The following is a 24,698-nucleotide window of genomic DNA, read 5'->3' as shown; positions in this document are numbered from 1 at the left end:
TGTATATTTAGTTGACTGAGTGCTGGTGGAGGCGGAGGGTGTCAGTGGGAGTGGACTATAAAGCCTGTCCACTTGCAGGAGCACAGCAGCTTGACAGTACTTGCGTCCCGTTTCTCCTCTCCCGTTCATCGTAACACTTGCTGCTTACTGGTAATCATGTCAAAGAACCTCCAGCCGATCACGGACCCCACCAAGATGGGCCTGGGACGCTCCATTGCCGTGCTGACGTCTGGGGGGGATGCTCAAGGTAAGATGGTATTGTTTGCTGATGTGCCTGTCAAGTAAACACAGCTGCATAATTACAGGGAATGATGTTTTTCCATGTTAAGTTGTACTTTTAAATGCACAAAAAAGGGGCCAAGTTATGTGAGACATCTGCATAATAAAAATCGATTCAGTTGTGTGCATGCTGTCGGTGTTAATTGAGATGTGACAGATTAGGACCATTTTCTTTCACAAAGGCGTTCAGGACATGATGACCTCGTATGGACGGTTCCTCTGTTCACCTCCAAATTGTGAGGCCAACGATTCCACTCATATTTTTGACTGGTGATTTTTTTCCCCGACCTCCAGAGCATTCCTTCAATTTGCGTGTTCAGGGCTAATTTTAGTGGTGGTGACCTTCCGGCATGGTGGGGAAACACTCGCTCCTCCCCCTTGAGGTCACCATCGACAGCAGCTGTCCAGTGAAACAAGAGCTGCAGCCTGCCAATTTGTCACAACAAAAAAACACTGTGGCATTTGGCGTTTGAGGTTATCCAGGTGCGACACATAGGGAGCGCTATTAACGCGCCTCCTGTCCTTCTCTCTGTGCCTATTTTGGCCTAGTCTGCTGTCAGTGTCATGAAAGATAAGATGCTCGTTAAAGGTTGGAGTTCATTAGTTGTGTGCACAAATTCTACTCTGCTCTCCTCACTATTGATGATCTTCTATTGACGAAAGCTGCTAAGCATTACTGCTTAGTAGAAAGCGGCAAAATACGATGCAAAACAAACTAAAATTCAAACCGAAAACTCAATTACCATGTCATGGGGGCAACATGGCTCTGTGGTACAGTGATATATTTATTTATTTTTTTAACCAGAAAAGTCCCAATTGAGATTAAAAACCATTTTCAAGAAAGTCCTGGCCAAGAGGCAGGAATAAGTTACAGGCATATTCAACAAATGAGATAACATACAATTCTAAGAAACATTTACAATGAAAAGAGTTTACCTCAATTGTTCCCAGTCTGGTTTTAAAAGAAATTAAAGAAATTAGTTCAGCTAGCTTCCAGGATTTCCGGGAGCAGCATTAGAGAAAGATCTTTTTCCGAGTTCTGTGCGGACATGTGGAACAGAGCAACAATTGATCAATCGCACGCAATGAATACGAATCAACAGTTATCCTTGTGAGTAAATCACAGACATAGGAGGGCAGACCAAGCATGGCCTTATACATAAATTTGACCAATGTCCCTGCCTCCTGGCAGACAAAGATGACCATCCAAGTGTGAGCTGCACCTCATCGATGTGTTTATGTATATGTGGGGGTGTGCGTGTGTAGTATGACAAAGCTGACAACTGCTATCAGTATGACTACTTTGGGTGTTCATATCAAACAAAATCTGTTTGTGTCAGGTATGAATGCTGCTGTGAGAGCCACAGTCAGAGTTGGTCTCTATACTGGAGCCAAAGTCTACTTTGTTCATGAGGTAGGAATCTACTAAAGCATCGTTGTATTGATATATGACTTGATAAACTGCACATGCCATTGTTTCGAGATGCCAAATATATGAAGACTGTGATGAAAAAGAGTGTGGTAATGTCAACGTGTGCATCAGGGCTACCAGGGCCTGGTGGATGGAGGAGAAAATATTCGGCCTGCTACATGGGAGAGTGTTTCCATGATGCTTCAGCTGGTGAGTTGAATCTCAAGTAAAAGAAGTGTGTCTCCTGTGCCGGTTTCCGACAGTGGCCCTAAGGGATCAAATGATCTGGTGTTTGTATCATCTTGGTTCTGATATGTGAGCAAATTGTCAGAAGATGCAGGAGTGCTCAACAGATTTTGTTGTTTTGGTGAGGCATCAGGGGGGAACAGTCATCGGCAGTGCACGTTGCAAAGACTTCAGAGCCAGGGAGGGCCGCATGAAAGCGGCCTGCAACCTTGTGAAGCTTGGAATTACCAACCTGTGCGTCATCGGAGGCGACGGCAGCCTGACCGGAGCCAATGAATTCAGGACAGAGTGGAGCGGACTACTCTCAGACCTTGTCCATGCTGGTAAGAAGACATTGCATTGCATTTACTCCGCAGATGAGCTATTCATCAGAGACACAGAGCTCATTTTTAATCTTGCTGCTGCAATGAATTATGGGAGTAAACCGAGAACACAAAATCTTATTATATATACTGCCATGAAAAATGATTAGATTTTTTTTTTTTGGGGGGGGGGGCATAATTATGACACTTACATGTTTTAGAACAAATACATTTTCATAGATGGGCACTTTACCCTATTTTGCTTTTCCGTCCCGAATCCTCCGTCCGCAACTTGGCCACCCTTCCGTCCTTACACTTTCTAAAAAGAATCATCCTCATTCTTTGTTTTACAGCGATCTCATCCTTGCATTCAACCTTCTGCCCCACGTGCAAAAAAAAAAAAAAGAAGAATTATGTTCGTGCCCCAAAGAAAAGCTAACGGCAGAGGTTTCTAAATTTGCTACAATTTTAAGAAACCTTTCATTTTACGTCCTCCGTCCCAAAAAATGGACACCTGGAACACTCTGTCTCAGGGACGAAATGCCCATCTCTGTCGACTTTAATAATCACAGAGACAAAAAGAAAATCAGAAAGGTGGTAGTATTTGATTCTTTTTTGATTTTTTTTAAATTTATTTATTTATTTATTTTTACAGCACGGTATATCAAAGGCAAATTAGATATAATATGCATTTCCTGCCACTATGGATGAAATATCTGCAGTTAAGATTACAGATGAAGAAGCCAAAAAGTCCTCCCATCTAAACATCGTTGGCATGGTGGGCTCCATCGATAATGACTTCTGCGGTACCGACATGACCATTGGCACAGACTCTGCCCTGCACCGCATCATTGAGGTGGTGGATGCCATCACCACAACTGCACAGAGGTCAGACATAATACTGTTACTGCTAGTTGCGCTATTCTGAGGATAAATACACACATTCAGGAGACATGTGGATGCAGTCATAATGCTAACTATTGTTCGATGTGTGTATTCACAGCCACCAGAGGACATTCATCCTGGAAGTGATGGGCAGACACTGTGGGTCAGTAGATGGCAAGTCTACCATTTATAAAGATGAATCTATACTTGCCTCTACATTGCTCGACAAACCATGTCTCGAGCCATCCCGCACGTTGTTTATTTCCCTACTTGGCAAGGGGGCCATCAAAGACGAAATTTGTACGGCATCGGAATCTCTCAAATTATTGATATAAATCTGCAGCATCGCAGTCGATTTTTGGGTGTTCAAATGTGCCAGTGGCCATGGCTGTGTGTTTCCAGTTCTTGACATACTTCTGACACCATCTAAAGTACGTAAAGCCCCGCAGGCCATATATCGCTGTAGTTTGCCCATGTCTGGTCTATAGCAGGGGTCTTCAACTTGTTCCTCAAGGTCCGCTGTCCTGTCTGTTTTCCAACGCTCCCTGCTGCAACACATCTGATTCAAAAGATTAGATAATCAGTAAGGTCAGCAGAAGCTGGGTAATGATCGTGATCATTTGAATCAGGTGTGTTGCACCAGGGAGAGTTGGAAAACAGGCAGGACAGCGGACCACAAGGAACAGGATTGAAGACCCTTCTTGGTCTATAGCAGGGGTAGGGAACTCCAGTTCCTGGAGTACCATATTATGGCTGTTTTAGACCTCCCACTACTCCAAACACACCTGATTTAAATAATCAGTATCATCTCAGACTTTTACAGGGCTTGTTGATGTGCTGATCGTTTGAATCAGGTGTTTTTAGAGTAGGGAGAGATATGACTCTCCAGGAATCTGAGTTCCCTAACCCTATACTGTGTGACATTATATTTGCAAAAACCACAATTTGCTGTTCTTAAGACTCCGTAATCATTACCAGGGCAAATTCCCTTCTTCACCCCACTGTGCCGGAAAAAACTTGATGTCCACCATTGCCGTTATTTATTTATTTATTTTTTTATAAATAGTTGCTTAAATTGTTGGATAAGTCACTTAATGCAGCAACAATATCTCTAAGTTGACAACTTTGGAGTCAAGTTGTTGCTGTTGTTCAATTGTACTGTTGTCACACGTCATCAAAATAAAAGCATAGTTTATTTTGACTTTATAAAAACTGCAAGGGACAGACAGAGACTATGTATGGGCCAGAGCTGGGCACTTGACCCTTTTTTGTCAGTCAGTCCGCTACCCTACGGCCGCAATCTTTGTACGGTTCCAGCCTCGACCCTCCGGCCTTATTCATAAAAATTGTCGGCCTCTAATAGTTGAATAATCAACATGTTAATCTTACAAGAATTATGTGTCTATGTCTGCCCTCGGCTACAAGGTACCTGGCATTGGTGTCGGCTTTGGCCTGCGGCGCAGACTGGGTGTTCATTCCAGAGATGCCACCCGATGACGGCTGGGAGGAACACTTGTGCAGGAGACTAGCAAATGTATGAATGTCGCTGCTCATACTCCCCAGTCCGCTGCTCACATTGCATGATGGAAGACAATAACAATAAATTGTGCCTTCAGCAACGGGCCAGAGGTTCTCGCCTGAATGTGATCATCGTCGCTGAGGGTGCAATGTCCAGAGATGGCAAAATCATTTCTTCAGACCACATTAAGAAGGCAAGGCCCACATGGTGACTGTACCACACTGTGTTCCAAATGTGTCCTTACACTCATTATCTGCAGTCAAAACCAACAGCTGAAAGAGAGTAGACGGCACTAATACACCAAATGAAAAGAATCAGGTAAATCAAAATGTTGAATAGAAGGCTATTACCTTTAAATTGGTCATTGGAATCGTGACATGAGGATACGACATTCAGTCTTCTCAAGAAATAAGAGATTTTATTGAACAAAACCACCACAATGAAAATGCAATTTTTACCCAAAAACTTCTTTTCTGATTAAGTTCACGACATTATATGGGGAGTGATTTGGAAAAAAGTGTATTGTTGTGCAGTAAGAGTAACACTAATGGATGGATTTATTGTTCTCCAGCTGGTAACTGACAGACTTGGCTTTGACACTCGGACCACCATCCTTGGACACGTACAAAGGGGAGGGACGCCATCTGCCTTCGACAGAATCTTGGTCAGTTCATCAATCAAAAATCCTTACATTTCATTTGCCATAATTAAAGCCTGTATTGTCCGTAATGCCGGTTTTCCTTTTCGATGTGTTACTTGGGGAAATGCCTCGTAAAAATAATCAATTGATTTCCAAGTTTAGCTCAAATAAACCATGAATTGGATTTTAAATTATGTTATTTTGTTTGTTTTGATTTGCTCGTTTGAGTGTCACCTTTAAAACCATTTGGTCCAAAAGAACTGAAATTTAAATCATTTTACTTGGAAACGTGAAATATTGAAGACAAGCAAAACCCCAAACAGATGGCAACACGCCTTATGATGCGACTGTGTGGGTGTGTATTTTTGTCTTGTGCAGGGCAGCAGAATGGGCGTTGAGGCGGTGATGGCTCTACTAGAGGCCACACCAGACACCCCGGCCTGCGTGGTCAGCCTGTCTGGTAACCAGGCAGTTCGGCTGCCACTCATGGAGTGTGTGCAAGTGGTATGTTGTTATGCCGCAATCACCTGGGATTAAGGGGAATGAAAATAAGATGGGATGTTTCCGAGATGTCAAAAATAACCGCCATACACATCCACAAAGAAGTTAGAATATATTCTAAACCTGGCTTAAAGTAAAACTACTCAACCTTTGGGAGGCTTTCCGGATGCATAATGGTAAAGGAGCAGAAGATGTTTGTGATGTGAGATTGTCACCTAGTGGCATTTTATTGGTACTGCAGCAATTAATTTATCTAGTTGCCTCAATCATTTGATACTTTTGTGTTCTTTTGCAGAGCTGGGCACTTGACCCTTTTTTGCCAGTCAGTCCCCCGCCCTTCAGCCGCTATCTGTATAATTGCTATTTGGGCAGTCCAGTTCATGTGGCTTGTGCTTGGGCAATGACGTCACACTCACTGGCTTGAATAAGAGATTGCAACTAAATCATTCGCAGATGAACCAGATCATACATTTAATGGATCGTGTACGATTGCTAAATCAGATATTTGCACTATTTGACTGACCAGAAGTGGCACACTTTGTTTTTTAGAAAAAGACAGGGAAAGGTATGTTGCACACACACCGTAGATATTTTTCTTATTCAATATCATTCGTAATGGATTTGATTATTATTCATTCGATGTTTGGATTCACTGACCAATCTGAGCGAGTTTGATGAAACGACCTTCGACTCACTGTAAAAAGTATTTGTGGCCTTTTCAGAGTTGTATTTTGGTACCCCTGTTGTGATTGGTAGTCTGAGTCCCTCTTTTGCTATTTCTGCCTTGCAGACCAAAGATGTGACTGTTGCCATGGCTGAAGGCAGATTTGAGGATGCTATCAAGCTCAGAGGAAAGTAAGATGTTTATGTTATATAAATGTAAGTTGCTGTTATTTTTAAATGTGCAATAGAGTGACAGTAGCGACACCTACAAATAAGCAAAATCAGATTGAGAAATTTTGCTCTGACTCTCAACCTGCAGGAGCTTTGAGAACAACTGGAACACATACAAGCTGCTGGCCCATATTAACCCCCCAGATGTTAGAGTAAGAACCCTCCGTCTCATCGGCATCAATGTTGCCAGATAGCAAAAAGCATACTGCACACTCAAAATGTTTGTATTTTCAAGGAAGTGCTAACTGAAAGCCGAGAATAAAATTATAAAAGTCATATTGTTTATTGGACTAAACCTGTATATTTTGTTGATGTGATCTTTTTTTTAAGACAGCAAAATCTGCATGTTGGGTGGGAAATTCGGGAAGAAAATAGTTTAAAATAAGTATTTCTCAAAGAAAATGAGTCATCTTAAGGAATATTTTTTTTACTAAAAGTAGAATAAATATCAGATTTTTTTGAGGGGTGTGTTTTTTCCCTTAAGAAAATCTTTATTCTGTGAATAAAGTTTTGTATTTCTTGCAAAGATTCGGAATCATCCGTTAATTTATTCACACGTGAATTAATTTTATTCGATTAAATTAATTCATTTTATTTATAAATAAATGATTTAATTTTTCAACAAGATCAGCCGTCTCAAGGGAATAATTATTTCTTCAAGGAGAAATAATATTGTGAGAGGAAATAATCTTAGTGTTTTTTTTCTCAATGAAATTTCAGAATTTCACTTCAACTTTACTCTCATTGGATTGGAATATTTTTTTGAGAAAAGAATTTGGTGTGCGTGTTCCAGAGAAAAATTCTAATCTGAAAATCAAGACAAAACAAAACTTTGCAAGAAAAAAGATGTAATCTTATGAGAATAAATGTCCAAAGTTATATAGGACTCAAATTATTGCAAGGTTTGTGAATTATTGAATTAATCACTAGTGCAATAATGATCATCCAATCACTTTGATGAGCATGCATCTATTCACATTGTTCATGTCACCACCACATGCAATGCATTGTTAAACTTCGCTGTATTTTCCCAAGTATTCCAAGTCATCCATTTCTCCCTTGTGTCAGAGCAACATCAACGTGGCCATCATAAATATCGGCGCCCCCTGTGCTGGAATGAATGCAGCCGTGCGTGCCGCTGTTAGGATGGGCATCATTCAGGGTCACAACATGCTTGCTGTCCACGACGGCTTTGACGGCCTCGCACATGGACAGGTAAGCTACCGTCAATTGACGACAGAGGCACCTCCCTCATCCTTCATACAGAACATAATTTGCCATTCACGCCGAAATGTAAGACAAATGCCTCACCATTTTTGCGTGATTCCGTCCTCCTGATCTACAAAAATTGCTGAAAGGAAATAAAATTAATGAACGTGTTGTAATTAATTACATTTTCTGAATGGAAAGTACAGTATATATTACAGTGTGTGCCCTGTGACTGTCTGGCGACCAGTTTAGGGTGTTGTTGTCCACCTTTTGCCTGAAGTCAGCTTGGATAGACTCCTGCATCGCCTCGTGACATCCATCCGTCCATTATCCTAACCGCTTCTCCTCACACGGGGTGCTGGAGCCTATCCCAGCTGTCATCGGGCAGTCGGCGGGGGACACCCTGAACTGGTTGCCAGACAATCGCAGCCCCCCTGCGACACTGTACAGGATAAGCGATCTTGATGATGACACATGACGCTTCTCCCAGACTTATTGGTACAACCAGTGCCACGCACTTTTTTTCACAAGAGACAGTAGATATTGTCAAATTGTCAAAATTCACTGTATTCAAGTTAAGCGAGCTTAGCGAATGGTAACGTAAGATGGCTGCCTTCTTCGACTACTTCTCCCGATGGCGAGTAAGCGGCACTGTAAGTCCATTGACTGATTTGCATTTGCTAGCTAACAGCCAATCAGTGTGATCCTCATTTTGCATGATGATTGATGCCCTAGTAATTCAAATCAAATCTAAACAACATAATGACTCTTACGCTTCACAATTCTAAACGCTGTTTTTTACTGACTTAAATAATAATGTGTTAACAAATGGTAGTTATCCTAGAAAACACAAACATTCCATCATTGTATTACGGGGTATTTTTTTTCATACAATTTGAGTTCAAGTATGTGTCGTGGCAATACTTGTGCTCTCTTCTGCTTCAGATTGAGCCTATTAACTGGACTTCAGTGAGCGGCTGGACTGGCTTGGGAGGCTCAAAGTTGGGCACTAAGAGGTAAACATATGCAAGTGGAACATTTCAAAACAATTATGGCCAAAGGAAATCATAAAAATGTAATTTATGTCCCAAGGTACATTTTAACATTATTAGCTGCATGGAAATCACTAAACCTTTCCGATCTCACATTAAATGCAGTTTCTGTTTGAATATTTATCAATTTTTTCCCTCTCTGGACGGCCAAAAAAAAAGAAATAAAAAAAAACATAAACTTGTGGAGTTTATCTTTCGGAATCATATTTATGGAGCTGAAGACTCATGGAAATTGATGTGAATTTGCATGTTGTTAATTTGAACTTCAAGTTTGGTTTAATTTTTGAGCTGAGCTTTTCCACAAACTTTGGTAGGATAAAACACCAAACTGTAACACCTGCGCTGTATTTGTAATTCTCTGTATCAAAATGCTCCCCCCCAATGTCCATTCAGAAATAACAACACAAAGCGTTTCGCTGTCTTTCTGTTCACTCCTTCAAAGAACACTTCCAGGTAAGCTGATGGAGGAAATCAGCCAGAACATTGCAAAGTTTAACATCCACGCCTTGGTGATCATCGGAGGATTTGAGGTAGGATGAGCCGAGGCAAGTGTTTTGAAAACAATTCTGATACTGCTTATGATTAATTACAGCATCAATAAGAGTGACTAGTAGCGAGACTGATACCCAATCGTCAGGCTACAATGGGTTAAGCTGTCTGTTATGTCCAATCAGACAAGCGTGAGCCCTTGAGTAGACACTGCTTACAATCAATTACAGTATCAAATAATATAATAGTCACAACTCATGATCAATTGCTATGACTTATTATTAACTTCAGGATCGCGGATCGTCGGCGACTTACATGGACAACAAACACTTCACTGCGTTAAACAAGCGGCACATTTTATTTAACCCACAGTATAAAGTGTACAAGCAAGCAAGCAAGCAACAATTGTATTTCAGCTCATAGATTACATGCAAGACATAAATCTCATTACCGTGTGCTGGAAGGACGGAGAGCCCCGGCGTCCTCAGTAATGCGAGCAAAAAATACGATGCTGGGCGTCCGCGCGTAAAACCCTCAGCCGACTCTACTTTCGTTTTGCCTTCGTCACATTCTTATAGCCAATATTTCATCCCAACCCCTCCCGTTCGAGTGCGCTTTGATGGTTCGCATGGCCCTTCGCACAACTTTGGCCTCTGCCAATCCTCACTCCCTTTTCGTTATCAACTGTACCTTTTCACATGAGTCAGACATTCCTGGTGCTTAGGCCCTGTACGAATTCTTTCCAATTATTCCCGTTCTCATAACACATAGATACAACCTGTGCAAATTCTCATAACACATAGATGTAGCCTGTGCAAATTCTCATAACACATAGATGTAGCCTGTGCAAATTCTCACAACATATAGACACAGCCTGCGCAAATTCTCATAACACATAAACACAGACATCTACTAACGCGTGCATATAGGTATAAAATGGTTATTATGCAGCATTTATGTGGTAAAACAACATTAATAAACCATATTTCACTTCATTCCACTCCTGGTGTTTTACCACCAATTGATGCAAACAGGTTCCACTAATTTATTAACCCGTTAACGTGTTGTTCCCAATTATCCAATATCCACTGAAACCATGGTACATTATATGAGTGAGCAAAGCAAAACCAATGATCCTGTAAAACATTTACCACCACATGAGTCAACATGTCTATGTGCGTGGTACAATGGATTTCTCGCCTGGTATATTCATTTCCAATCCGGCGGACATATTCAAAGATATGCCCTTCTTCTTCTAAATTTAAAGTTAGTTCACACACATAACGGTTATACCAAGAATTGACAGTTTCAATTTTTATTCTCATGGTTCCATGCAATGATATATTTCTTTTTCTACTTCTAATCGAATTCGTCGAACATAAACACAAATTCCAATATTGCATAGCGTAGTCAAAGCGATAGCTATTAAAACCAAAATCATTGGTGGAAGCAACGTTGCCCTAGCAGTTTGTGACAAGCCTGAAAATATGTCCCACCAATGATGAGCAGACTGTTGCTGAATGATTTTAGCAGCATGCAATGTCGATACCATCAGTTGGGAAACATTGGACGCATGTGACTTTATCAATTTCTTTACCTCAGTGGATCGTTCCAATGCGCATTTGAAACGCTCCAAAGAGATTTGCCATGGTGTGCGTAGCACTTCCCATTGTACAGCCGTAATTTGTCAACCAATACGTCCCGTTTCCCCACTGAGGTATGCGGCCCCACCTGCCACAAAATGTCCCTACTAGGTTCCCTCGACCAATCGCACAAGGTGAAGTTTACGTTGGTTAAGCAAGGATTAACAAATTCATGATGCAATTTACAAGCTAGTCCTTTATCAGTGTTTTCGCAAAGATCGGTATTAAAGGTCTGGTTTGTGTTTGGGTTCACCACAACTCAGAGGATATATTCCAGACACTACGCCACTCCTGGTAATTTCCTGTAGTCATTACTCGTACGAAACGCTCTTTTTGCGTCTGCGCATGTAGGTTTTGTATGCTACATGTGGTCCAGTTTAGCTGTTTAGTTACATTGGTTAACACTTCACTAGTGGCGTTCCACATATTTAATTCCCATTTAAATACATTTTGCCACAGTTTAGCATTTTCGTTTTGTCCCACTATTGAATTAGGAAGCCACATTCCTACTTTTAGTAGGGCATCATGAGTTCCCTGTCCGGTCCCAGCTAATTTATAGCGTGTCACTTCATTATCAATGGTGTTAGATACCCCCAATAACGTTCCGGTTCCCCCCAATAAGGTGTCGTGTTAACACTCTCTCTTCTTTCGAACACACGTGGGAAAAACAGGAAATACAATACATTTTCGTAGTTATTGCTGATTGTGCCAAGGGTGTACATGTATCAATTATAGGTACCAGCTGGGTGTTTGTAATGTGTGTGTGGGGGGGGGGGGTCGCTTTACTAACGCCTCTCCCCTTCTCTGGGATGAGTCATTTGGTCCAGTTCTTTCCTTGACGGGTCGGATCACACTCTACTCTGAACCAAAAGCTCTTGACATCTCCTTCCATCGTACCTGGTTTCACTGCGCACAGCTCCACCCTGGACTTGATCCAGATTCTAGTTCCGTTACGAAACAGCCATTGGGTTGATTCTTTTCCAGGACTCCAGAATACTGCATCAGCGGTGAGGTTGGCCACCGCACACAGCCCGCCCCCCGGACACGTCACTCCATCCTGGGTCACGTTGACCCCCTTGACCCTCTCACTGCCGGTCAGATTCCATGACAGCGGGCCCTGCATTCGGGGGTACAGAAGGCGTCCGGTCGTTTGCTCCCAGGAGAGTTGGACGATGGCACCAAGGTCAAGGAAGAGGATGACCAAGCAGCCGACACCACCGTACCGGACTTCGATAACGGCCATGGCGTCTTGATCCGTTGCCGGCCCGTCCCACAAACAACTCCCACCACGTCATCCACACCGGCTGTAATGAACACAGTTAGTTCCTACAATTGAAAGGCACAGATTAGTTTTCACGTAAATAACACATTTTTATTCTCCTTCAAATAAGACGCTCACTGTAGCGTCGTCTCCTTGTGCAATTATCTCAGCAGCCCGGGGGGGCCCTGAGTTTTGTTTTACCCAAACCTTAGCTCCGGCCCTATCGGTTGAGCCAAAGCCCCCTGAGCCTCATCCAGATCTTATCACTGGTTTAGGAATTTCCTGAACTGTTGTCATATTGCACGGTTTTATTACCAACTGGGCGATTTTACTGCCCTTTCAGGTGCAAGGTCATTCCAGCCAGTATGTCCATTCCAATTATCCATTCTGCGATGGGTGTAACCACCACTTCATATTTCCGAATTGGCATGTGTCCAATTTTCAAAGGCAAAGTTACTGCCTTTCCATTTATAATTTGCCCCCCTATTCCTTGTAACGGGACTAGGGTGCCCTTCATTTTGTTGGGATTTCCTTGAATCAACGAGGCCTCCGCCCCTGTGTCAACCAGTGCCAAAACACATTGAACCGAATTATTCCAATAAATTTCTAGCTTTACATGGGGTCGAATATCACCGACACTCCATCGTTCTGACAATTTTGACTGGCTGGCAACAAAGGCTTGACCTTCATCCTATCCTAAGAGATCAAAGACTTGAGACCTCTTGCCTTTGTTTTTTCCTCTTCGAACGGCTGCAACATACCTTTCATCCTCACTGCTGCTTTCCAAACATTCCTCTCTGTTCCCCTCCACGGGAGGGGCAGAGGGCACAGCTGGTTTCATCATATCTTTAAGCAGTCCTGCCAATTCTGCAAGTTCAGAACGACCGGATCGTTCTTCAAAGCGCAAACAATTAACTTTAAGTCCTCTTTGTCTGCACCTGGCCATCAAAAACTCGTTTGATTGTCCATCAATCTCCGAATGAGGGACTCCCGCGTCTATTAACGCTCTCCACATAGCGCGTCTGTCCCCCTGATCCAGCCCAATTGCATCTGCACCTTCCTCGTACAGACGTCTGATCCATGAGTCAGTGGGCTCCCCACCACGCTGTTTATATTTGGTGGAAATTTGTGTGATTTCGTCCTGTGAATAATCTTCCTTAGTTACAGTTACTCGCGGTGCGGGTTGAGGAAACTCCTGTCTCCGCACAATGGGGTTTCCTTCAGCGTCCACTACGACAACCCCATTAGCATCCCGCTCGACATCCACAATAGGCAATACCACATTTTGCTCTTCACGCCTGCGTGCTATCGGTTTTATTTGCAAATGTGATAATTTTGGATAGAGGGACTGCCCGGTGGCAGGGGCTGTTACTTCAACGTCACCATCCCCCCATATATCTCCTTCCCAGCCCTCCGGCTCCCATTCGCCCGCAAGATCTCTCGTAAACGCCCGTATTTGTTGCGTTTCAACGCGGCGATCAGTTTTCCGCTGGTTAGCTCGTGCTTTCTTGGAAATATGCACAATTGTTTTTTCCAACACAGAATTTAATCTAGATATTTCCTTCTCTAGTTCTTCGATCTTATTGTTCTGCATTAGAATTTCTTGATCTTTACGCGCACCAGCGAGGAGAGCAGCGTCTAACGCCTTTTTCTTCTCCCGCCATGCTTCTGCACAAATCCACATCATCTTCCGCACACCCCCCAAAGGCGCTCTTTTACAGACCACCACCTGAGTCAGTAAATCCTTAACTGACGTCGGGCTGGCCCCCACTGGCATGTTAACCCACGGACCAGGGCGTCCCCCATTCCGCGTCAACAATTTCCCAATTTCTCTAAACTCATGACTGTCCCACCCCGGCACTCCCGAGACGCAGTCAACAAACCCCCCTTCGGGTCCTCTAAACTCACGACTGTCCCACCCCGGCACTCCCGAGACGCAGTCAGCACGACTGTCCCACCCCGGCACTCCCGAGACGCAGTCAGCACGACTGTCCCACCCCGGCACTCCCGAGACGCAGTCAGCAAACCCCCCTTCGGGTCCTCTAAACTCACGACTGTCCCACCCCGGCACTCCCGAGACGCAGTCAGCACGACTGTCCCACCCCGGCACTCCCGAGACGCAGTCAGCACGACTGTCCCACCCCGGCACTCCCGAGACGCAGTCAGCAAACCCCCCTTCGGGTCCTCTAAACTCACGACTGTCCCACCCCGGCACTCCCGAGACGCAGTCAGCAAAACCCCCCTCGGGTTCATCCAAAGTTTTACTCTTACTCAAACAACAAGCCATGTCCAAGTCGCAGTTTTCCCGAGATCCTGCCGACAACGCCAAAAATGTTTTGAAAACAATTCTGATACTGCTTATGATTAATTACAGCATCAATAAGAGTGACTAGTAGCGAGACTGATACCCAATCGTCAGGCTACAATGGGTTAAGCTGTCTGTTATGTCCAATCAGACAAGCGTGAGCCCTTGAGTAGACACTGCTTACAATCAATTACAGTATCAAATAATATAATAGTCACAACTCATGATCAATTGCTATGACTTATTATTAACTTCAGGATCGCGGATCGTCGGCGACTTACATGGACAACAAACACTTCACTGCGTTAAACAAGCGGCACATTTTATTTAACCCACAGTATAAAGTGTACAAGCAAGCAAGCAAGCAACAATTGTATTTCAGCTCATAGATTACATGCAAGACATAAATCTCATTACCGTGTGCTGGAAGGACGGAGAGCCCCGGCGTCCTCAGTAATGCGAGCAAAAAATACGATGCTGGGCGTCCGCGCGTAAAACCCTCAGCCGACTCTACTTTCGTTTTGCCTTCGTCACATTCTTATAGCCAATATTTCATCCCAACCCCTCCCGTTCGAGTGCGCTTTGATGGTTCGCATGGCCCTTCGCACAACTTTGGCCTCTGCCAATCCTCACTCCCTTTTCGTTATCAACTGTACCTTTTCACATGAGTCAGACATTCCTGGTGCTTAGGCCCTGTACGAATTCTTTCCAATTATTCCCGTTCTCATAACACATAGATACAACCTGTGCAAATTCTCATAACACATAGATGTAGCCTGTGCAAATTCTCATAACACATAGATGTAGCCTGTGCAAATTCTCACAACATATAGACACAGCCTGCACAAATTCTCATAACACATAAACACAGACATCTACTAACGCGTGCATATAGGTATAAAATGGTTATTATGCAGCATTTATGTGGTAAAACAACATTAATAAACCATATTTCACTTCAGCAAGTCAAGACTCATATTTACTTCCTATTAAGATGAACAAACAATGTGGCAGACATATCACACACACCCTCCAATTGTCCTGACTCAGCTGCGCGTGAGTGACAGATGTAGAGCTTCTGAATATGATCTGAATATTTTATCCTTATTTACTGTTATTTTGTGGTAATATTTTGTTGTGAGTTCTTGAATGGTGCGCTGCTTGTCCAAAGGGGGGGGGGGGGTTACATGCCCCCACACACCTGGGACACAATCCTTTAACAGCGGCCTGGGTGGAGCTGCATTCTGAAGCTTTTAATGACATCATCAGTTCATTATTTAGACACGTCACACCGTAAAAGATTTCTCTCTTCACTGAAAAAAAAAAATGTCGGGGAGAAAAGAAAAGTTCAGACCTACTTTAAAGAAGAAGACAAGATAAACATTAAAAGGCTATCACTGAACTAAACATGCAAACTGCATCATGTACTGTCAATTTTTTTTTTTTCTTAAAGAGCACAAGGAATAGAATGTTTTGATTTGACAAAGTTCATTCATTTTAAAAAATCCACTATTAATTTCGATAATATGCACAAAAAATATGTTCTATCATATCAGCATACATTTTTCATATGATACTAAATCTAGTAATCGCTAATTATATTACATGCATGGCAACTCATCGTACAGGATGCTGACATGCCTCGCCCCCATCTGCTACGGAGACCCAGAAGAGACAATCACATGATCACAAATTTGCTGGATCAATGACTGCAGCATGTGTAACAAATGCAATGTATTTAATATGTCACTCGAGGGAAGGGAAGTCGTTTGTAATGATATTTCGCTTGCACCTTTGCGGAAGAAATTGGTGGTAGGCTTGCGACGCGTGGTCTCGCTGAGGCAACGTTGTGCGCATGCGTCAAAATACATGCGCTTTGAGTCTAGGTCATTGCATTCTATTAGTTCACTAAATAGCATGAAATTCTACACACTGTCCCTTAAAGTAACGTTCAGTTATATTTAACTTTTAATTCCAATAAATTTGCATTAATCATTTATAATTGTTTTTCAAACATTTATTCAGGTACAGTTTTTTACATTTTTATGCACATTTTGAATCAGTATTTAAGGGAAGTTTTATTTCTATATTTCTGAGTATTTAGGTAGCTTAAGTATTTGAATACATCTCGGCGTATATGCATAACTTTAAGGGAGTATTTCAGTAGACTTCCAGGAGTGTTTGTTGTCCATAAAAAGTTGGGCTTACTACGCAACTGTATTTTATTGTTGGTCTGCATGGTGATACCTGATGTAAAAAAGTTAGAACAACTGTTATATACACAATTGACCTGCTTGAAAGAGTGCTGAGTGATGTCATATTTTGTCAAGGAGACGTTCAATTCTATCCAAAGGAAAGAAAGTCTCCAAGGCAAAAAATGTTTTATAAAATTTCTCCTTGTGGGATTATAAACAATATGATAAATAAAATAACGGTCATGCGCTGGGTTATGATTGGACACTACCTGTAAAGTGAACCCGACTGAAATGATCTCCCTGTGTATGTCCTCGCAGGCCTACGTCGGCGGTCTGGAGATGGTTCAGGCCCGAGAGAAGTACGAGGAGCTGTGCATCCCCATTGTTGTGATTCCTGCCACTGTCTCCAACAATGTCCCCGGCTCCGATTTCAGCATCGGCGCTGATACCGCTCTAAACACGATCACCTCTGTCAGTGCCTGGACAAATAACACAAACACACATATACTAAAACCCAAACATAACTTTTGGGTGCTCATCCACTCACTCTGTTGCTACTTGCAGACATGCGACAGAATCAAGCAGTCGGCAGCGGGGACCAAGCGCCGCGTGTTCCTCGTCGAGACGATGGGAGGCTACTGTGGTTACTTAGCCACCATGGCCGGGCTAGCAGCTGGGGCTGACGCTGCCTACATATTTGAGGAGAAATTTAACATTAAAGACCTGGAGGTGAACAATTGATGATGGCGAGAACCTCCAGATATCAAATAGAGGATGACTTGTGTGTGTTGCGCTTTTTGTCTTCAAGCGGAATGTTGAGCATCTTGTGGAGAAGATGAAGACGACAGTGAAAAGAGGCTTGGTTCTCAGGTAGACTGTGGCAGAAACGGGAGGGCAACAGGATACATTATCACCAACTACAAACTCTACTGACTCTATAATTTATTCATGACTCAATAACTTTCATAAAAGATTGGTGACCACACACAGCATTACCCCACACCAACTCTATTGACCATGGAACATTCACAATAACACTTTTTGAACTTCTGTCCCTTGAAGGTCATCATTCACACCTAGGGACATGTCAGAGTGTTCAATCAACCTAGCATGCATGTTTTTGGAATGTGGGAGGTAAACGGAGTACCCGGAGAAAACTCACACAGGCACCGTGAGAACATGCAAACTCCACACAGGAAGAACAGAGGCTGGACTCGAACCCTGAACCTTTGCACTCTGATGCAGATGTGCTAACCAGTCGATCACTGTGCGGCCGCTGTATTTAAAATGTCATCTGTGCCTACCATTGAAATCAAATGACTCAATTGGTCAAAACATGGCACATACCGGTGACGAAATTTTCCCCCGTTGCCAGGATTGGTCAAAACAAAATTTTAGTAGTTGTGCCCATGTTGCCACGTCGCCCAATCAGCGCAAACTATTGTACTTACTGTCCTGCCTTTCCTGAGCAGATCGCATTGGAGCAGTCCCAGATTGATACTGTGGAGAACTCCTTTGAGTGATTCACGTATCAATAGAGCTCTCGCCAGGTTAGAGTTTTTGGGCATGATCTGAAAATATCTGTTTTATAGAGGTGTTGAAGAGGATGCCTCAAAAATCACAGTTAAACTTTGCGATAGTTAGCCTCTGACACCTAGTTTGACCAATCAACACATAATTGTTTGGATATGTCAATTATAACAAGAGGAATGAAAAACTCTGAAAGATGCATGTGCAAAATATAACTTGAGGTCAGCCATTTTGATTTTAAGCAGCAATTGTGAGCAAATCCCAATTATGAACTCCGACTTGGGAATTTCTCCAATTGACCCCAAATTAGAAGCAGGTGTCCTGAACGTAAGATACACCCTATTTAACAGCTTTTTTGCCTAATTGAGCAGAGCATGGCATGGATGTTCGATGATTGTTTCAAGGGCTCACCATCGTAAACCGGGGTGCGAGGGCCCGTTCTTCGCCGCAGCTTTGATCCATCATGATTAAGTCCTTTTGTGGAAACGCTGCAATTGCTGTTCTTCATTCTACAGGAATGAAAACTCAAACATCAACTACACCACAGATTTCATCTTCAGCTTGTACTCTGAGGAGGGTAAAGGCATCTTTGACTGTCGCAAGAATGTGCTCGGACACATGCAACAGGTGACTTTGCCTTGTCGAAATTTGTTGACTCACTTTTCCCCCCATGCACCTGACAACTTCTTTGTTCACTGCAGGGTGGCACTCCAACACCTTTTGACAGGAACTTTGGCACAAAGATGGGTGCCAAGTCTGTGCTGTGGCTGACTGAGAAGCTCAAAGAGTGCTACAGGCACGGTGAGGTTACTTGAAAGATTTGTATTCAAATATCATGTTGTACCCTGATGTGGCAACCTCCGAGAAGTTTCATAATTCAATTGTCGCAAGTCAGAGAAGATTAACTCGGCATGTACCTTTTTCAATAATTTTTTGTGACTTTCTTCCTGAAAAGACAATCACGGTTAAGAGAAGAGGAAACACGCTTACATTCTAAGCAGACAAAATAAAAAACTTGTGGATCCTGAGGTCCTCTGGCATCAGCCAATTAATTATTCCGAGGGTGAGAATCAAAACGCACAGCGAGGCTGCATTCAGCCATTCGGGTCCACAGCTATGGAATAGCCTTGCCAGAGTACATCGGCTTGGCAGAGACTCAACGCACACCTTTTTAGTGTGGTTTTTGAATATTTTTTTTTAACTCTTTTAATTTAGGTCTCCTATTTTATCTAATCTTATTCTGTTTTATCTTTTGAAGATGTACAGCTAATATGGTACAGTATTTGAATTTGGCTTTGCAAAGTATATGCAAATTATTTTTTTAATGAATATATATACATATATATATATATATATATATATACATATATATATATATATATACATATATACAAAGCCAAATTCAAATACTGTACCATATATAGATGTATATGTACCGATAGACTCTATGTATTTATGTAGAGTCCTCAGCTCTCATTATTTTTGTACATATTTTACACAATGCCACAAAAAAATTCAAATTCACTGTGATAAAATGTGCAGGACTCTTGCAAACGAACACTGACGTATCTGTCGTGTTTAAGCGTGCGTACCGAACATTATTTTCAGTAAGGCCGTGTTTGGCTGTTGCAGATAATACCTGCCTCAAACAGAAATCACACCACTGTTTCTTGCCATTTCTAATGCCTTAGTGATAAGCAACTCACATTAGTGCTACACGACACAAAAAAAGCTCAGATGATAAAAATATATGGGCTAATAATAATAAAGTTTATTATCAGAGGTCATGGAGAGACACAAGCATCTTGGTGGGTGGGTGTGAATATATTGTACTGTCAACTCCTGAAGTTTACTCTTCTTTGGCTAGCGCAGGTCGCATCTTTGCCAATACACCCAACTCTGCCTGTGTGCTGGGCATGCGGAAGAGGGCACTCACCTTCCAGCCCCTGGCTGAACTCAAGGGAGACACAGACTTCGAGTAGGACATGCACGCATCCGACAATACACACCACATCTACCCGAGTGCTACCCGAGTATTAATCGCTGCTCCTCCCCATCCTCACTTACTATTTGCTGCAGGCACCGCATTCCAAAGACGCAGTGGTGGCTGAAGATACGGCCCATCATGAAGATCCTGGCCAAGTACAACATCAAGTTGGACACATCGGAACATGCCGATATGGAGCATGTGATCAAGGAGAGAAGCACCTTCTGCAACTAGAGGTCACCGATGGATGAACACACGACTCATCTTCGTAATCTTATCTCATGTACTGTATTCAGAAGCAGTATAAAAAAACAAAACAAGAGAAACATTAAACTCTTTTAACACATGTTGTTTTCCATTTAACAAAACATTGTATTCAACCTTATGCTCTGTTAAATAGAACTCAGTGGACAGGTTAATTGCACGCTACCACCACTTTTCACTGTTTAGACAGAGACAGAACGCACAAACAGCAACAAGCAGAGACCGCTTGCATATTGGGCCATATGGGCAGGTACTAAGGGTGCAAGGGACTCCACGGGGCGCCAAAACGGCTAATGTGGAGAGATTAAAAATCACCTTCAATGTTGTTTATGTTTACGGAGCCCGCCAGGGGACATTGGGAAAATATTTGAGATTGCGTTATAATGCAATACTTTGCAATATATTGCAATAGATAATGCACACAAAAAAAACACAATACTATTGCGTTATAATGCAATACTATTGCAATAAAATGCAACAGCTTTGCGTTATATTGCAATGAGGTTTTTTTTAATATTGCAAAATAACGCAAATTATTTGTGACGGAACGAGAGATTCCACTTTCGTGTTGCCTTGGCTATCACAACTAGGAGCGATCCGAAACTTATTGGAGTCTATTATATGGAAGTTGTACAACGTCTTGGAGGGTGCCCGAGACTCGACTTGGGACAGAGAACTGCTATGTCAGAGGATTTCAACGTTTTTTGGTGCAGATTCCAACAGAAAGCAACATGGACAGCTATATGGAAGGCGCAAGTACAGCCAATCAGAGGATCGAGTACTGGTGGGGGTTTCTTTGAAAGACAATGTACGGAATTTTGGATATCACGGTTTGCTGATCTCCGAGATAACGGATCATTCGTTGGTGGCTTTTTGGACAAAAACCTTCTGCAGTTATGCTTCATTAGTTTAATGCAGGTGAGTAAATGCACTGACTCTAGAGAAACAGCTGATGCATCCAAATCAGCTGTTTTTCTAAATTTTAGCTCAAGTATTACTGTTAGTTAACATTGCCTTAACATTTTTATTACCAGATCTATAATGCCACACGACTCATCAAAGCATCTGGCGAAGATAAACACCGATCTTTTAATTTAATTTACAAGTGAAGAGAAAATTCGATTACAAATTCTCGGTTGACGATGCAACGTTTGTACACAAGAGCAACAAACTTATAAGTACATAAATAATATTAGGCTCTGGTGCCCCCTACTGACAACACAAATAATGATCATATTGGTGAATAATTACAAAGTATTATTTAGTTATAAACATAGCTTACAAAACATAACTTGGTCACTCCATCATTGATTTGGCTGCTTTATAAAGTCAGACATGATCACATTTCTGCCAGCATAAATAACTTCCTATGTATATTTTTACAGGATGAGTTGGATGACACGGTCCAGGTTTGGAATGCAGACAACATTAAGACTATCTCCAAACCCGAATGTTGCCAGTGGTCAACCCAATGTGATGTATTTGTTGCCTGAACTCTACGGAACGCGAGACTATCTTTCTCCAGTTGATAATGATAACCTGCAATTGTGCAGAACAAGATGTACATTTCGCCATAATACCTTGTGATTCAGATGTCTACGAACTGTGCAAAATCTTGATGACAGAGTTCAACTTGTCGATACCATCTGACATGTTTCAAGCCTGTATGTCGGGGTTGAGGAAGATGAGGACCCAAACGCAGGGAAGCCAGGCAGGGGTAACTTAAAGGGCATTTATTAAACAGAAAACTAAGGCAAACAAGGAACTTGGAAAAAATTAACGACAGGAAACCAACTACAGGGAAAGGCGACAGGAACTGGCAACAGGGACAGGCAACCGGGACAAGCGACAGGGACAAGCGACACTTAAAATGACAATGAACCAACAAGAACTGAAAGCAACCAGGGAACTAAATACACACAAATTGACGAGACAACGAGGAGCACCTGGACAAGACATGGAGGGTTGGAAGGACCGGATTGGTTGACACTAGGGCTCGGGTAAACGAGCACAGGTGGACACAATAGACAAGACGAGACAAGACACATATACAAGGCCAAAACATGAAACCAAATCCTAAACCAAAAATAACAAATACAAATCATGACAGTACCCCCCCCTTAAGGGACGGATCCCAGACGTCCCAAACACAAACAAAAGAAAATTGTCCAAAATCAGGGTGGGCGGAAGGGGGCCAGGAGGCGGGACCACAGTCCGCAATCAAGGCTGGTCAGGCGGGCGTCCGGGAGGCCAGACCAGCGAGTCCAGCCGTGGCCCTTCAGGCGGCCGTCCGGGAAACCAGACCAGGGAGTCTAGCCGTGGCCATTCAGGCGGGCGTCCGGGAGGACAGACGCATAAGTCCAAGGGCGGCCATTCAGGCGGACGTCCAGGATGACCCGAACACCGCATGGAGTCCGCTGACGAGGCTGAGACGAGACGCGGCGGCTGGACGCCGGATGCAGCCGAGACCGGAGCTTGGAGCAGCGACGGGGCGGGCGCAGCCGAGGCAGGCACTTGGAGCGGCGGCTGGTCGTCGAGCCCCGCCGAGACAGGAACGTGGAGCGGCGGCCGGTCGTCGAACGCCGCCGAGAATGGAACGTGGAGCGGCGGCTGGTCGTCGAACCCCGCCGAGACAGGAACGTGGAACGGCGGCTGGTCGTCGAACCCCGCCGAGACAGGAACGTAGAGCGGCGGCTGGTCGTCGAACCCCGCCGAGACAGGAACGTGGAGCGGCGACCGGTCGTCGAACGCCGCCGAGACTGGATCGTGGAGCGGCGGCCGGTCGTTGAACGCCGCCGAGACTGGAACGTGGAGCGGCGGCGCTTCGTCGGGCGCCGCTGTGGCAGAGACGAGAAGCGACGGCGGGTCGTCATCCACCGCCCAGGCAGGAAACTGGAGCGCCGGCGGATCGTCGAGTCCCGCCGAAAAAGGAGCTTGGGGCGACGGCGGATCGTCGAGCACCGCCGAGGCAGCGACGGGAAGCGACGGCGTGTCCTCGGGCGCCGCCGGGACAGGGAAGTGGGGTGGCGGCGGGCCGTCTGGCACCGCCGAGGCAGGGATTTGGAGCGGCGGCGGGCCGGGCGCACCAGAGGCCGGGACTTGGAGCGGCGGCGGGCCGGGCGCAGCGGGGACAGGGACTGGTGGCGGACGCAGAACGTGCTCCGCCGGAACAGGGACTTGTGGCGGACGCAGAACGTGCTCAGCCGGAACAGGGACTTGTGGCGGACGCGTGGCGCGCTCCGCCGTAACCGGGACTGGTGGCGGACGCAGGACGTGCTCCGCCGGAACAGGGACTGGTGGCGGACGCAGGACGTGCTCCGCCGGAACAGGGACTTGTGGCAGACGCAGGACGTGCTCCGCCGGAAGAGGGACTTGTGGCGGACGCAGGGCATGCTCCGCTGGAACAGGGACTGGTGGCGGAAGCAGGACGTGCTCCGCCGGAACAGGGACTTGTGGCAGACGCAGGACGTGCTCCGCCGGAACAGGGACTTGTGGCAGACGCAGGACGTGCTCCGCCGGAAGAGGGACTTGTGGCGGACGCAGGGCATGCTCCGCCGGAACAGGGACTGGTGGCGGAAGCAGGACGTGCTCCGCCGGAACAGGGACTGGTGGCGGACGCAGGACGTGCTCCGCCGGAACAGGGACTGGTGGCGGACGCAGGGCGTGCTCCGCCGGACCAGGGACTTGTGGCGGACGCAGGGCGTGCTCCGCCGGAACAGGGACTGGTGGCGGACGCAGAACGTGCTCCGCCGGAATAGGGACTTGTGGCGGACGCAGAACGTGCTCCGCCGGAACAGGGACTTGTGGCGGACGCAGGACGTGCTCCGCCGGAACAGGGACTTGAAGCGCTGGCGAGGCGCCGGAACGGGGGTCAGCAGCTCTCGGGAGGCCAGAACGGGCCCCAGCAGCTCGGGGGGAACCGGGACGGGGCTTATCAGCTGGCGAGGGGCCGGCACTGGAGGCTGCAGCTCGTGAGGAGCTGGGTCGGGGGCCGGATCCCTATCAGCCTGCCGCCATAGGGATTCAGGGGAACGGGAGACGCGAAGAACACGAGGGACCGGGACTACAGGGGCTGGTGAACGTGCG

The 24,698-nt window shown here is 44.7% G+C and overlaps 1 protein-coding gene and 1 long non-coding RNA gene across 3 annotated transcripts; one reads left to right on the top strand and one right to left on the bottom strand.

Moving 5' to 3' along the window:
* The first annotated feature begins 105 nt into the window (after positions 1–105).
* Positions 106–20,655, top strand: LOC148340875 (ATP-dependent 6-phosphofructokinase, muscle type-like). Of its 2 annotated transcripts, XM_088289612.1 has the most exons (22): positions 106–247; positions 1,620–1,693; positions 1,823–1,900; positions 2,070–2,259; positions 2,961–3,126; positions 3,242–3,286; positions 4,549–4,657; positions 4,740–4,835; positions 5,214–5,306; positions 5,661–5,786; positions 6,574–6,638; positions 6,766–6,829; positions 7,746–7,892; positions 8,832–8,902; positions 9,381–9,468; positions 17,150–17,302; positions 17,396–17,560; positions 17,640–17,701; positions 18,877–18,988; positions 19,063–19,162; positions 20,234–20,339; positions 20,441–20,655. In XM_088289612.1, the coding sequence occupies exons 1-22, from the start codon at positions 157–159 to the stop codon at positions 20,580–20,582; spliced, it is 2,343 nt and encodes a 780-aa protein (XP_088145738.1). In that variant the 5' UTR covers positions 106–156; the 3' UTR covers positions 20,583–20,655. The 2 variants fall into 2 exon arrangements, with proteins under 2 accessions (XP_088145738.1, XP_088145737.1); XM_088289611.1 differs by having other exon boundaries at positions 17,150–17,560.
* Positions 9,758–15,464, bottom strand: LOC148340876 (uncharacterized). Its single transcript, XR_015842458.1, has 2 exons — positions 15,054–15,464; positions 9,758–12,374 (listed from the first exon to the last, which is right to left on the bottom strand). It is a non-coding gene; the product is annotated as an uncharacterized LOC148340876 (long non-coding RNA).
* Positions 20,656–24,698: the final 4,043 nt, after the last annotated feature.

Source organism: Idiotropiscis lumnitzeri, chromosome 3 (genome assembly GCF_059441095.1).
Source record: "Idiotropiscis lumnitzeri isolate Australia: NSW breed Sydney's pygmy pipehorse chromosome 3, RoL_Ilum_1.0, whole genome shotgun sequence".
NCBI classification, from domain to species: domain Eukaryota; kingdom Metazoa; phylum Chordata; class Actinopteri; order Syngnathiformes; family Syngnathidae; genus Idiotropiscis; species Idiotropiscis lumnitzeri.
Note: the sequence above shows the minus strand (reverse complement) of the source record. Positions and strands in the feature narration are given on the sequence as shown.